Below are 14657 nucleotides of genomic sequence, written 5' to 3' on the forward strand. Positions count from 1 at the left end.
TGTAGGACCAGAGAGATGTAAATAATTTGTGTTCTGATGATGAACGAAGGTCTGAGGGCATTGGAACGACACTGGAAATTGGAAAGGGTGAGTGAATAATAATATAAAATATTTTTTTGGCTGAAATAACACTTTAAAGCAGTTCTGAAGGCAAAATAAGATCCAAACTGGTACTAGCAATATGTACCACCATGTTAGCAGTTAGCGTTGGAGTTATCTCTGTCACACTCCTGTAAACAGTAGGTCTAAATGTCAGTATTGATGAGTGGACAAAAACACTTTATTAGAACATGTTGATGCTATTGGATAATAGCCAGAAACTGGTAAAACATTTTGAAAAAGAATTTTGAAATGACACTGTTGATATTAAGGCAGATGGTGTAGTGACAACAACTGCCAGCAGAGGCTAACAAGACGGCGCTAACCCAGAGTGCTAACCAAATTAATATCCCTGTCCTCTGCTGCCCTCTGTTGACAAAGTTGGAGAAGTTTCTATTAACAAGTCAAAACTAGGATTTGTTGACGTTATTTTCCTGTAGTTAACACCTTTTCCTCTTCGTCTTCCTCAGGTCTTCATCACAGAGCTGGTGAATAAACTTCACGGTTTGCAGAAACAAGAAGATCTCCACAACAATGGGATCGAACATCCTCAGCTTCACATCTTCCCGGAGCGCCAGGGCTCTTCTGACAGCGAGATTCACTGAGCACTCGTTCACAGCTCACTGTCAAGGCATCAGCAGCACATATTGTTGTTTTTGGTTTTGTAAATGAACAGATCGACAAAAAAAAAACTGAAAAACCCTATAAATTATTTATGTAAAAACCTTGCTTGAAGATTAGATTAAAACACTGAGTTACTGACCACTGCATGGACCTATGACAATTTGTCATCTTAATTTAGAAGTTTTTAATACGAATGAGTCTTGGTTGTAAAAACAGTTGTACTTTTCTCTCAGTGAACAGGTGTATTTGTTCTTTTAGGGAATTTTTTATAACCCATTTAAATGTAATATTATTCGGGTTTATTGAATAATATTAAATCAGTTATTTATTTGAGTTATATACCTATTTTGAATTTAATAAAAACATTGAATTTAGTCAATTTTCAGCACACAAGATGGATAAATTTTCATAGTGCATAACGTCCTTATTAAATATTCACAAATGAAGGATTTTTTTTGGTCATTATGTTTGTATGTTATACTGAACCCACAAGTTTTCCACAAATGGACCAAAGAGTTATATGGCAAGATTCTTTTGAGATTTTGAGTTAAATAGTCTACTGTTGTGATGTTTATATCTGTGGTTAGATTTTGTAGGATTCAATTATTTTCCAGAAAAAAGTTTTGCTAAATTTAACATAATTCATTAAAGCTGATGGCTCGAGCTTTTGCCCAGTAGATATGAAAGACTTTCTGACAAAACCATGAGGTATTGTTATTATGTTTGCTGCTATATTATACTCAAGCTGATCAAATTTACTGCTTGTTTGAAGAAAATGACACTTTGTGAAGGAATTGAGTTCTTTCTTCTTCAGATCTGTATTTTTAGTTCGTGTAATGCACCGCTATGTTTGTTTGTACAGTGGCAGAGTTTCACGATATCTCTGTTTTTATTTACTGTCTTCAGTTTCATTTGCTTGCAGTTAAAGGGTTTGAAGTCTGAGTTTGAGTGCGCAACAAATTTTGACCCATTGGACAAAACGATTTTTTAAATATGAATATTTCAATTAAGCAAAAAGTGATAACAGGCTTTTTATGTGTTTTGTATCACTAATGTTTTTAATAAAACAAAACCACTCGAGCAAACGAACACAGTAATAATGCTGTATATAGCCTGTTATATCTTTGTGAAATAAAATAATAATGCATCTTCTGAATGTCTTCAGTTCTTCAGTTCTCTAATCTACATTTATCTACATTAATTTTACTAACATTCATTTATTTATTCGGCTTAGTCCCTTTATTCATCAGGGGTCGCCACTGTGGAATGAACCACCAACTTATCCAGCATATGTTTTACGCAGCGGATGGCCTTCCAGCTGCAACCCATCACTGGGAAACATCCATACACTCCCATTCACACACATACACTGAAGACAATTTTAGCATGCCCAATTTACCTACAGCGCATGTTTTTGGACTGTGGAGGAAACCGGAGCACCAGAAGAAAACCCACGTCAACACAGGGAGAACAGGCAAACTCCACACAGAAACGCCAACTGACTCAGCCGTGACTCAATCCAGCGACCTTCTTGCTGTGAGGCGACAGTGCTAACCACTGAGCCACCGTATTGCAATTTTACACACATGACTTTAAAAAATGCATTTACAAAAATGGATGTATGATAATAATGTTTAAGTATCAATTCATTTTAATATGGGGATTCAGTTTCGTTTCAGGATAGCAAAAGTATGCATGAGTGTAAAAAAGTTTAAGCTGTAATTTTTTTTGAAACAGCAGAGGGCAGCAACACATTTATGCATGTCATAAATCTATTTTGAGCTATTTTGGTTACACAAGCTATTGTGTATGTTATTACATAACATCAATGTGCTTTATCTGACATACAAACAATTTGAGTTAACAGATACGAATAGCTAGAACGTATTTTCAGTATTTATCTTTCATAAACAACTAGTCAACCACTCAAGCCGCAAAGTTGTTTGTTAACAAATGGAAAAATGTGATTTACAAGTTTAAACTCTGTACAAAGTTGATATATTTTGTAAATGAAAGTACAAAATGAATGAATTAACACTGCATATAAGTGGAAAAGGCAACAAAGAAATATACCAAAATGGAAAAATGTATATTAATATTTAATAATAATCAAAGTCAAAGTTTATTTATAAAGCGCTTTTTAAAAACAACAAGTGCTTACCAAAGTGCTGTACACACATACACCATTTAACACAAAGGACAAATTCAACAGACACATGACTCTCATATGGTATTAAAAGCCAAAGAGGAAAAATGGGTTTTAAGACTTGATTTAAAAACAGAAAGGGTTGCAGCCTGCCTAACGTAGGGAGGCAAATTATTCCAAAGTTTGGGGGCCACCACTGCAAAGGCACGGTCCCCCCTGGTTTTTAACCTCGCGCGTGGAACAGCCAAAGCTGATCAGGACATCTAAGTGCCCTTGATGGAGTGTACAATTGGATTAATGAGGACAAGTATCTTGGTGCTAGTCCATTTAGGCATTTAAACACCAAAACTAAAATCTTAAAATGTATCCTAAACTGTACAGTAAGCCAATGAAGAGAAGCCAGTATAGGTGTAATGTGGTCCCATTTGCGTGTCCCCGTCAGCAAACGTGCAGCAGCATTCTGCACCCTCTGCAGACGAGTAATGGAGGTATGGCTAATACCCACATAGAGGGCATAACAATTATCTAGTTGAGTCGAGATACAAATATGTATTACCCTTTCAAAGTCGTTAAAGAACAAAAAAGACTTTAATTTGGATAGTTGCCTCAACTGGAAAAAGCTAGCTTTAATTACCGAATTAATCTGTTTATCCAGTTTGAGGTCACTATCCATAATAACACCCAGGTTTTTTACATTAGGTTTCACAAAAGGATTTAACACACCAAGATCCAAACAATCCTGAGTTCCCCCGGACCCAAATACCACCACTTCTGTCTTTTCTTCATTGCACATTAAAAAATTTAGTGCCAACCAAGATTCAATATCTTTAAGATCGTTTAACAATGGTGTTATGGACCCTGCATCTTTCTGTTTTAAGGGCAAATAAAGCTGTGCATCATCTGCATAAAGATGAAATGAAATCCCATACTTTCTACAAATAGACCCTAACGGAAGCAGATATAAGGAGAACAGAATAGGTCCAAGAATGGAACCTTGCTCATGTATATGTATATGAATACACTGTAAAACCCAACAGTCAACTTCATCAAATGAAATGAGTGTAGTTAACTCAAAATTTACTGAAAATTAATTCTACTCATTTGAAAAGAGTTTTGAACTCAGTGTTGAAGGTAATGCAAGGGTGTAAAATTAGTATGGATGGGGGGTGGGGGGGGACATGTCCCCACTAATATCTACAGATTATTAAAATGTCCCCACCAATAATCTAATCGCCTCCAAAATAAAATAATGCTTTGTCGAAAATTTCCAGTCAGGCTTATTGTGCAAGACATGGACATAAGCAGCTACATTTCAATACAATCAGTCATTTGAAGTCATGTTCGCTACAAGTCCACCATAATAGTAACCATAGATGTGCAATTAATAAAAAACTTGTTTGATTTTGGCCTCCACAGCAATTGTGAAAAAACAACAATCGAGATAAGGGGGTGAGGGGGGGGATTGGGGTCAAATTAGGTCTACTAATATCAAAAGCAAATCTACGCCCTTGAGGTATAATGAATTAAACAAACACCTCATTACTTCAACTTAAATGGAGTGAGTTGACAGTACTCATATAGATTTGTTTTTTTACTCAATGGTTTGTTGCAATTGCTTTCTTCTAATGGTTTGAGTTGACTTAACTTATTGGGTTTTACAGTACTCAGTTGGTTTGAGTTCTCTTTATTTATAGGGTTTTCATGTGCTCAAATTGCTTCATTTACTCAAATGGATTAAGTTCACAGCATTCATTAGGATTAGTTTTTGAACTTAAATGGTTTGTTGCAATTGGTTCCCTCAAAAGTTTTGAGTTACCTTAACTTTTTAGGTTTTACAGTGTATTAATAGACTATATATGACAATAATTATTCTACTATTAATAATAATAATAATAATAATGACAAACACACAACAGAATCAGTTGGTCGAATTATTTCAAACAGCGATGTCATGTCTGTTCCCATGATGTAAGCAACATAAATATAGCACTCATTACCACAGTGGTGATCAAAGCCTCTATGGATCCGTGGGTCTAATACAATGCCGAGTCTCGCTGTAAGAAAACAAAACAAACTACCCCTCGCCGAGCCGCGCAGGTGCACTCGTTGACCCGGGCACAGCAACCCCGGAAAATCTGCCCTGCTTATTTCAACCCACAGTTGGGAAAACACCTTCAGATGTGTTGTAGGCCTGAGAGAAGGACTAGCATCAACAAACACGGCCGAGACAAAAGACAGAAGACTCGGGACGTAGAACTCACTTCCCTCACGCCAAACACCAGCGCTGACCGAAAGTCATAAACACATAATTGCGAGTCTAATGTCAATAATAGTTTGTAAAATATGTTGCACCTGTTACATAGGCTAGTTCAGTCCAAAATTAAAATTGCAGTCAATTAACTGACCCTCGGGTCTTATGAAGTAAATCTACTGACCTGTGTAAGCAGTCCATATATACTTCTGTGCATGGGCCCCAAGCTGAAATTGTGAGAAGGACCCTGTTGGTCCATTCTAAACTTAAAACAACCCTTTAAGGCAGGGATGCTCAAACTTTTGCTAATGAATTAAGGGCCAAAAACCGAACTTGATTGAGGGTAGTGGGCTGAAGGTATTTAGCCATACCATTAAGCTGCCATAGTAATTTCTCAACAATAAATAGAAAAAAAAACTTTAATCACATTAATAATTTTTACATTTTATAATGAATTACTTACAATAAAAACATAAACTAAACATAAATTAAACAATGATGATCTCTGTTGAAGGCATTGGCCCCAACCTTCCCATCATTCTAAATTTCTTCTCAGATGGGATGGTGGGCCAAATCAAAGGTTACCATGGGCCAGCTTTGGCCCGCAGGTCCTAGTTAGGGCATCTCTACCTTAAAGGAATAGTTTACCCAAAAAGGAAAATATATGCAGATATAACAGAAGATATTTTGAAGAAAGCTGATAACATGTAATAGTAGGAAAAACAAAAATGGAAGTCAATAGTTACAGGTTTTCAGCTAACTTTAAAATATCTTCTTCTGTGTTCAACAAAAGAAAGTCAGTCAAGCAGGTTTGGAACAAGTAAAGGGTTAATAAATGATGACAGAATTTTCAGTTTTGGGTGAACTATCACTTTAAGACTAAAATATATAGGCAGTGCCGGTTCTCGTTTAAATGGCACCCTGGGCGAACCATGAATTATTAATATTATTATACAATTATTAGAATTATTATTGAAATCAATTCTAAATGTTACTGGAAAACAATATAACAACTGGAGTGATATGGTAAGATGCCTTAAGAAATCTCTTGCATGAATTTTAATTATGACAATTCTATAGAATACAAAAAACAAGTATGTTTTATAGAATTGTCTGTTGTCTTAGACCCGACTCATGGCCGAGAATTAATGTTATGAAGTCTTACCTTATAACCACTATCCACGCTAAGTGAAAGTAATATCATCATCATATTACATGAACTTTACTTTTGTCAACTTGCAAAACTCGCAGCGTGCCGACACCTCTACATAAAAGGCTGTTATTCTGGTTTCACGGGGCATGAGCTGCGCGTATTTTATCGGCGAGCATGCAAACAACTGGGATTCACACAGGAGCGCGTGTGAGACGCGCGGGAATGGTTTTCTGCATGAATAACAAACTTGCGCGTGTAAAAGATGCCAAATGTGAATGGGCCCTAATGTCTTTATTAATGATTGCCACTCTAAATTAATTCACTTGCATAAAGTAAATCGTATCTTATTGCTTTTACTAGAGGACTTTTTTTGCACCGTGTTCCCGTGCCGCCCCCAGCAAGATGCCATCCTGGGCGATCGCCAATATTGCCTCTGCCTAAATCCGCCACTATATATTGTTCTAGTAAAAAATGATGAAAGAATTAAGTTTATTGCTGCTTGTTGCTATTTTTACAACAACTTCAACTTATATGATGCAATATTATGTGGCTTTTGGTTGTAAATTTCCGTCAATGCTGCAAGCAAATTAAAAGGTTAGTTCACCCAAAAACGACAATTCTGTCATTGATTACTCAATCTCATGTAGTCCCAATTCCCTGAGACCTTCACTCATCTTCTAAACACAAATTAAGATATGTTAGATGAAATCAGAGAGCTCCTCATCCTAGAAAGCAATGGTCCTGAGAAGTTCAGAAAGTCCAGAAATGAAACCAAACCTTGGCAAAACATTACATCTGACATCAGCCATTCGACTGTAATCAAACAAAGCTCCAAAGATCACTTTTGCATGGTTGGCCCAGATGTTAATTGATATGTGGGCCAGATGTAAAATGTAGTGTTTGGCCCAGATGTTACTAATTGATATGTGGGCCAGATGTAAAATGTAGTGTTTGGCCCAGATGTTACTAATTGATATGTGGGCCAGATGTAAAATGTAGTATTTGGCCCAGATGTTAATAATTGATATGTGGGCCAGATGTAAAATGTAGTATTTGGCCCAGATGTTAATAATTGATATGTGGGCCAGATGTAAAATGTAGTATTTGGCCCAGATGTTAATAATTGATATGTGGGCCAGATGTAAAATGTAGTGTTTGGCCCAGATGTTACTAATGGATATGTGTAAGTTTGACCTATCTTGACCGACATTTAAAATACATTTTTATTATTTTGAAATAAAGAAAAATTCTACCAATCAGGTCGCTTTGAAAAACAGGCCCATTGCACGCCTAAAGTGCAATGATTCATGAGTTTATCAATTTCATTGCAGTTGTGACACACCAACATATCTGGCCCAGTTCAGGCTCAGTTATGGGTTATTAACCTGGCTGATACTTGGCCCAGATATGGTCCATGTTTGGCCCTTGTCTGGAAGTCAGACTTGGTCAAGTCATGTACTGTAATTCACTGGTATGTGGCCCAAGCAAAAACTGATTTTGTGTGCCAAAGCTGGGCCAGAGATATTTTGCTATGTGGGAAGTGTTGCTATTAGAGTCAGCAGTGCAACATGCAATCATCTTGCCCATACTAAACATGCAATCTTATCTGATACAGAAGACAGTGACGAACAAAGTCATATTTACAGATTTGTTTGGTGCATGAAAGTGTTCTTGGAGCTTCGTACGATTACAGTGTACTACTAAAGTCTCATATTTTGACAATGTTTTTAATTCCTTTTCTGGACTTTGAATGTCTAGTTACCATTGCTGTCTATGTAGGTTGAGGAGCTCTATAGGATTTTACCTAAAATGTCTTAATTTGTATTCTAAAGATGAACGAAGGCAATTCTTTGGTGAACTAACCCTTTAAGATTATAACCCCTGGTATTAATTTTGTTTTGCCTGCATATGACCATCAAAATGCTATTAGCTGTTGACTTACGCATTATAATTTACAGAGGACCATGGTTTAAGCCAAACAAATTCTTCATCAATGTTTAACTCAAGCAATCATCACATCTGGATGACCTGAGGATGAGTAAACTTACACTAGTAAACTATGCATGATGACAAAACTTCTCAACTTCTTCTGGTTCACACTGCTGTTAAGACTTTTAAGACAAGTGGATGCAATGAGACAAGTTTTGTTGTCAATTCCTTTGATGCATGACATCCAGTCCATGCCAGTCAATAAGATATAAACAGAAAAACACTGCATCACATCCACGCCTCTGTGAGTAATTAGAGGAGTCATAGTGCCACTGCCCATGATCCCAGAGGCCCAAGCGGTGGTGGGGGAAGCTCAGAGCTGGTGGAAAGGAAAGGGGATGGCCGGCTTCCTGAGGAAAAAGCATCATCTTATGCGCTCCAAAACAACTCAGGAAGTGACCACAGCTAGTCCCGGGCTTCAGACGCGCATTCAGTTGGACGACAGCACATGCATGGTCAGTTGCTCTCGAAGTCAGACACTTACAGCCTGACAAACCAACACACAAACACACACAGATACAAAGCCGCTGGGACACTGGGATGTCCCTGCTCTGAGACTTTTAGGGATTTACCATCGCTTCACTGCCAAACAAGGTAAGGGGAATGTTTTTTTGCTTTGACAGTTCTTTCAGATATTTGACTGATCAGAAAGCCTGTTGTGACAAGCAGAGGACAGTTTAGGGCTTCAGTTGAGGTGGTTTAAATGTCATGGGTTTTACTTTCAGATGTTCTTCTGTTATTTATTATGGCCAAAGAAGGTTGTTCTGATGTTTTGATGAGCTGAGGGGATGCTGTATTGGTCAAGGATATACACAACCTCCATGCTCATTTCAGCCTGCCCACTGTTTATACATTTGCATGAACACTTTTAATTAAAACTGGATATATTTTTCCATCTTAAAGTGTAAATATGTCTTTTCTAAATACATTTTCCATAAACTATCATAACCATTTACTCAAATGTGTCAATTATTGATTCTTATTGGTTGTCCTAGACATTCTGTCCACTGCAAGTTTGCAACTGCCTGTCAGCTAGCAGTCATATAGTTTTAGTAGACTGTCTGCTTAATATAAACCTTTAATTTGATGGTTGAATGTCCCTAAAAAGACATTGTTTACATTTGCTTTACATGTTAAATTCTTGCTAACCTCTAACAATTTATAGAAGATTTGATTATGCCATGTCATTAGTACCATACTTGTAATATTCGTTAACTTGAGGAAGGATTCACCTCCTTGTAGATCTCATAATTCTGACATGGACAATGGGATTGTTCTGAGGTCTGTGACTTGTTCCACTTGACTGCCATTGATAAAGTTAGGCACTATATAGGCATTGATAGCATTGCCATAAAAATGTACAATTCAGTGTCCAAGAATATGAACAGCTCAAAATAGAATGTTATGCACTGTCATCACAAAATGTTGGTACTCACAACATAACATAACTGCAGCATAATGCTAACTTTGCATTTAACCTAAGATGAATGGACATTGTAATAAATCTGCATAAGCTATAAGTCATGCAAATAATTCTATTTATTCTACTCACCCTAACCCAAGTCTAACTAAACCTAACCCAACAGTCATCTAACCCTGCTAAACCTAACTCTTTAAAAGTCAAGTCAAGTTGAGCGTTATAGTCATTCCGCTACAAGTGTGGACATACAGTGGAACAAAACGTTGTGTCTCACAGAACCACGCTGCTACATAAATAAACAAAATCATAAATATGAACACAACACTGGACGTAAGAGCTATTTATAACCTATACATAACTGACACACCGGAGTGGTAGTCTAATTATAATAACTACCAACTATGCATATATTATACATATCTTAAAACTATACACATAACCTAAGCCAGACTATACAAGTGCTTTCACTAATCAGTTTTAAAATCTAACCAGATATAAATTACTTTACAAGAAAATGCCAATTTACTCTGCTAACTCAAACCAAACTCCAACTAATCCTAACTTTAACCCTAATCATGACTATTAAACACTAGTACCAATCAAGTAGTCTTTTAATATTGACCTTACTCTAATGCCATCAGATATTCAGGTGATTGTACATAACTACAAGAGAATGTCAACCCTAACCTAGACTACTAACCTAACCAAAGTCACCCAACCCAACAATCTACTAATGCTAACCCCAACCCTAGAGACCTAAACCTCTTTACAAACTTTACAAGTAGTTGTTTTTTAATCCACTAAACTTAGTACCTAAAATTTACTCCAAATTTAGATTAAGCCTAAACCTAACCTAAAGGTCTACTAATTCCTACCTTACTCAACAGTCTGCTACTACTATAATTAGAGTCAGTTTACATTAACTTAACATACTGTCTAACAATGGACCAACAATGGTACTAAAACAGTCAACAAATACTAGAAATGTAAAATCACACTTTAAAATGCACATACATATATTTTACTACAAACAAACTGCATTATCCCGACATTGTAGGAATTTAAAAACGATAACCCCAGATCTGTGGTTTTGTGTGAATGACACATGAATTGTTGTTTAATTTACTGTGACTTTACATTTTGTAGTAATTGTGTGTGCTTGTTTTAAAGCATTTGTTTGTTTTCATTGTTTAGAGCATCACTCTTATTCAGTGGTGGAAAGAGTACTGAAAAATCATACTTAGGTAAAAGTATTATTACTTGCCTAAAAATGCAGTGAATATTATTTAAAATATGAGTAAAAAGTAGGCCTTTCAAAAGTACTCAAGAGTAGTGAGTAGTGAGTATTACGCGGAGTATTGCATTTAATTTGGGGATGTGTGTAAACGTAACATTCTGCAGTGTATTTAGTTATTGCCCAGCAGGCACACAACGTCATAAGATGTTAATATTAAGTTAGATTAAGGTTGTGACATCAGGTGATCAAAATTCAATGTCTAGCCAGCATCTAAAGACAACGTTATTTTGATGTCCAATATTGACGTCCAATTACTACCAAATAGGTTAATTTTAGGTTGTGATGGAAAGTGACCAAAATTTAACGTCGAGCCAACATCTTAAACAAAAGTCATATTGATGTCAAATACTGACAGTTATTCGTCAGGTATAGCAACCAAAATTCAATGTCTGATAGACGTCATAGTGGTAATGTCCACACAACATCAAGCTGTAATATCATTAGACGTTGATATTTGGTTGATTTTAGGTTGGACGTTGGACATTGACATCAGCCTGACGTTGGGTTCTGATGTCAACCTGATTTTCATTTCCAATCAAAATGCAATGTCCCCCCTAACGTTGCAGTATAACGTTAATCTGACGTCATGTTGACGTCTTGTGTCTGCTGGGTGTTTAAGGCCATTTCGGTCATCATACAGTAAACCTTCATAATTTTCTCATCAGTGACATGCATCTAAACAGTCTCTGGGTCAATGCGTGTAAAGATTTCGGATTTCTTCTTGGAAACTTTTGATGCTTCCAAACAGTTAACAGTGCTGAAATTATAAATCTCCCATGTCTTGAGGTAGTTCATGATGTGATTTACCTTCTGTGTGCAATTTGATTGGACAGGAATCACAGGACTGATTCTTATAATCCCCATAGACAAGAAAAATAAAGTAGTGACTGCAGGTTGAAGGAAAGTGTTGGAGTAAAAGAGCCGATACAGCACTAAAAATGGACTAGTAAAAGTACAGATTTTTAAAATTACTCAGTAAAATTACAATTTCTGAGAAAAATTACTCAATTACAGTCATTTGAGTGTTTGTAATTTGTTACTTTACACCACTGCTCTTATTTGAGTAATGTCCACTTCACAAGTGAATATATAATTGGACTATTAGACTATTGGTTCTCAATCAGGGGACAGAAGTCCACTAGGCGGCCTGTCAAACTTCCAGAGGGGCTCAATACGTATTACAATTCAAGAGTTCCCACTTAGATATGCTTGGCGTTTAAAGCAGGTTTGGCATGCTGTCCCGGGAGAGAACCCTGAGCTTGGAGATATTTGAGCCCAGGGCTCCCGCCTGGTCGATAAGCATATCAGTAGATCCGAGATCAGGCAGGTCTCGAGAGCTCCCCTTTAGAAAAGGGAGGAAAAGGAGGAGATGGGGTGGAAGGGGGGATTCTTGCAAACGAAGATAGAACAGTAGGGAGAAAATTATCCATTTATAGTAAACTAGGATCACTCTGATTGGATTATTACTGATTACAGATGAGCGGCCAGACGTGCTCCTCTCGAAAATAGTTTATGAAACTTCCCTTATTATTTACAAAAAAGGAATATAATAACATAATGTATAGGCTAAATTAAAATGCAAAACAATGAAAAACTACTATCTTTTTTGTTTATTTTATTAAAACAGAAAACCTAAAGGTGAGCTGAAATATGAGAGCTGTTCAAATATTGACTTGAATAAAGGTGTCTTGGAGTCAAACAGTTTGAGAAGACATTTATTTTAGTATCATATTAGTTTTAAAGAACACCAAGACATGGCATATTTTTTTCTACATATTTTTGCCCTATCAGAACAGAACTAATTTGGTTAATTATTCTGAGCATTCTTGCATGTACACACAATATAGTCCACAATAAAATCATAGATTTACTCAACAAGTGTGTGAGAAGAACACCTGCAACAAGAGCAAACAACCACCACCGGTGACATGCGACACGCAGTGATAAAACCTTGAAGTCGCTCCATAATCAATCCTTCCTCACATGTTGAGTGATGTCTTCCACAAAACTACACAAAATTAGCTTCGACCTGACCCTCTCAATATAAAAGTTTACACTTGTGACGTTCATCCAGTCCATTGCCTGTCTGCTGATGCCCGTGCTGGCGGAACGGGTCAGGATGTGCTACCAGCTAAAACGGGCGCTATAAAGGATGACCCACAGTTCCTTTGCTGGCATGGAGGTGTCAGGGAGGCTGTGTCCGATTGCTGGATGCTGTTTTAGTGATGTGACATGGAGATCCAAAGGGCTTTTCCTGTGGTCTGGATGGAGCTGTGTTGCAGGATGCAGGCAGGCTATGATTGGAGCGTCCCAGCTGACTCTTCACTGAGGTGCCAGCCAGAGCTTACATAATAGTGCTAACAAACAGGGATGTGTGTAGCATGAATAGTGGGTTTTACTGTATTTACAGTACACTGTAAAATACCTGTTAATTAACAGTTTCTGTATTTTGTGTTTTCCATCTATTTATGGTTGTCTATTGCATTATGGGATGTTGATCTCTGCTCTGTCTACTTTTGAAACTTCAACTCTAGAGTTTAACAAAGTGACTTTTATTGACATTTTAGTAGCTTAAAATAATATATAAATTAATGAATCAGTAAAATAACAGAAAAATGTCCTGGCTGTTCATTACAAGGTTTTTGCTGCATAAAATACAACACCAACCCAGACAGTGTATCACTTTAAGCTATTGAAAATGTTTATAAAAGTAACTTTTTCAAACTTTTTAAGGTTAAAAGTTGTCAGAAAAAAGATCAAGGTCTCATAATGCGATTCAAAAGCATAAATAATAATAAAAAATAAAACATTAATCACTTGAAAATTGGGAAAACTGTTAATTTACGGATATTTTTTACAGTGTATATAGTCACAAGCAGCCATAAACAGAAATTTGAGCTGAAATGTAAATAAAATGTAATTGGTTATTTGTTAATATATATATATATATATATATATATATATATATATATATATATATATATATATATATATATATATATATATATATATATATATATATATATATATATATATATATTTATTTATTTATTTATTTATTTATTTTTAAATATTATGAATATTAGATGATAATAATTATGATAAAGTGATTAACACTATATATATATATATATATATATATATATATATTTAAACCACTGACAACATATCATAATATAGAAAAAATAATAATAAATCATAGATTAAGAATTCAATGCAATTCACCTTTATTTGTATAGCGCTTTTACAATGTAGATTGTGTCAAAGCAGCTTCACATAAAGATCATAGTAAATTAAAACAGTGTAGTTAAGTTTTTAGTGTTTAAGTTCAGTCCAGTTTAGCTCAGTTCAGTGTGGTTTAAAATCACTACTGAGAGTCCAAACACTGAAGAGCAAATCCAACGATGCACAGCTATATAGATCCCGAACCATGCAAGCTAGTGGCAACAGCGGCGAGGAAAAAACTTCACCAATTGGCAAAAGTGAAGAAAAAAACCTCGAGAGAACCAGACTCAGATTGGCACGACCATTTCTCCACTGGCCAAACTCCTTGTGCAGAGCTGCAGTCTAAGTGCCGGAGGCTGGAAGCTGGACCTCAGCGAAGACTCGTCTGTCCCTGGAGCGTCACAGGAATCAGTCTCATGCTCTCCACTCCTCCATGACCACCACAGCAGCTGC

The 14657-nt window shown here is 36.3% G+C and overlaps 1 protein-coding gene across 1 annotated transcript in view; it reads left to right on the top strand.

Moving 5' to 3' along the window:
- Positions 1-1875, top strand: part of ppp1r14ab (protein phosphatase 1, regulatory (inhibitor) subunit 14Ab) — a 41959-nt gene extending 40084 nt beyond the window's left edge. The window contains exon 4 of the mRNA XM_056474286.1: positions 570-1875. Coding sequence (XP_056330261.1) covers positions 570-704 — 135 coding nt within the window. The 3' untranslated portion in view covers positions 705-1875. The remainder of the gene's footprint in view (positions 1-569) is intronic.
- Positions 1876-14657: the final 12782 nt, after the last annotated feature.

Source organism: Danio aesculapii, chromosome 15 (genome assembly GCF_903798145.1).
Source record: "Danio aesculapii chromosome 15, fDanAes4.1, whole genome shotgun sequence".
NCBI lineage: Eukaryota > Metazoa > Chordata > Actinopteri > Cypriniformes > Danionidae > Danio > Danio aesculapii.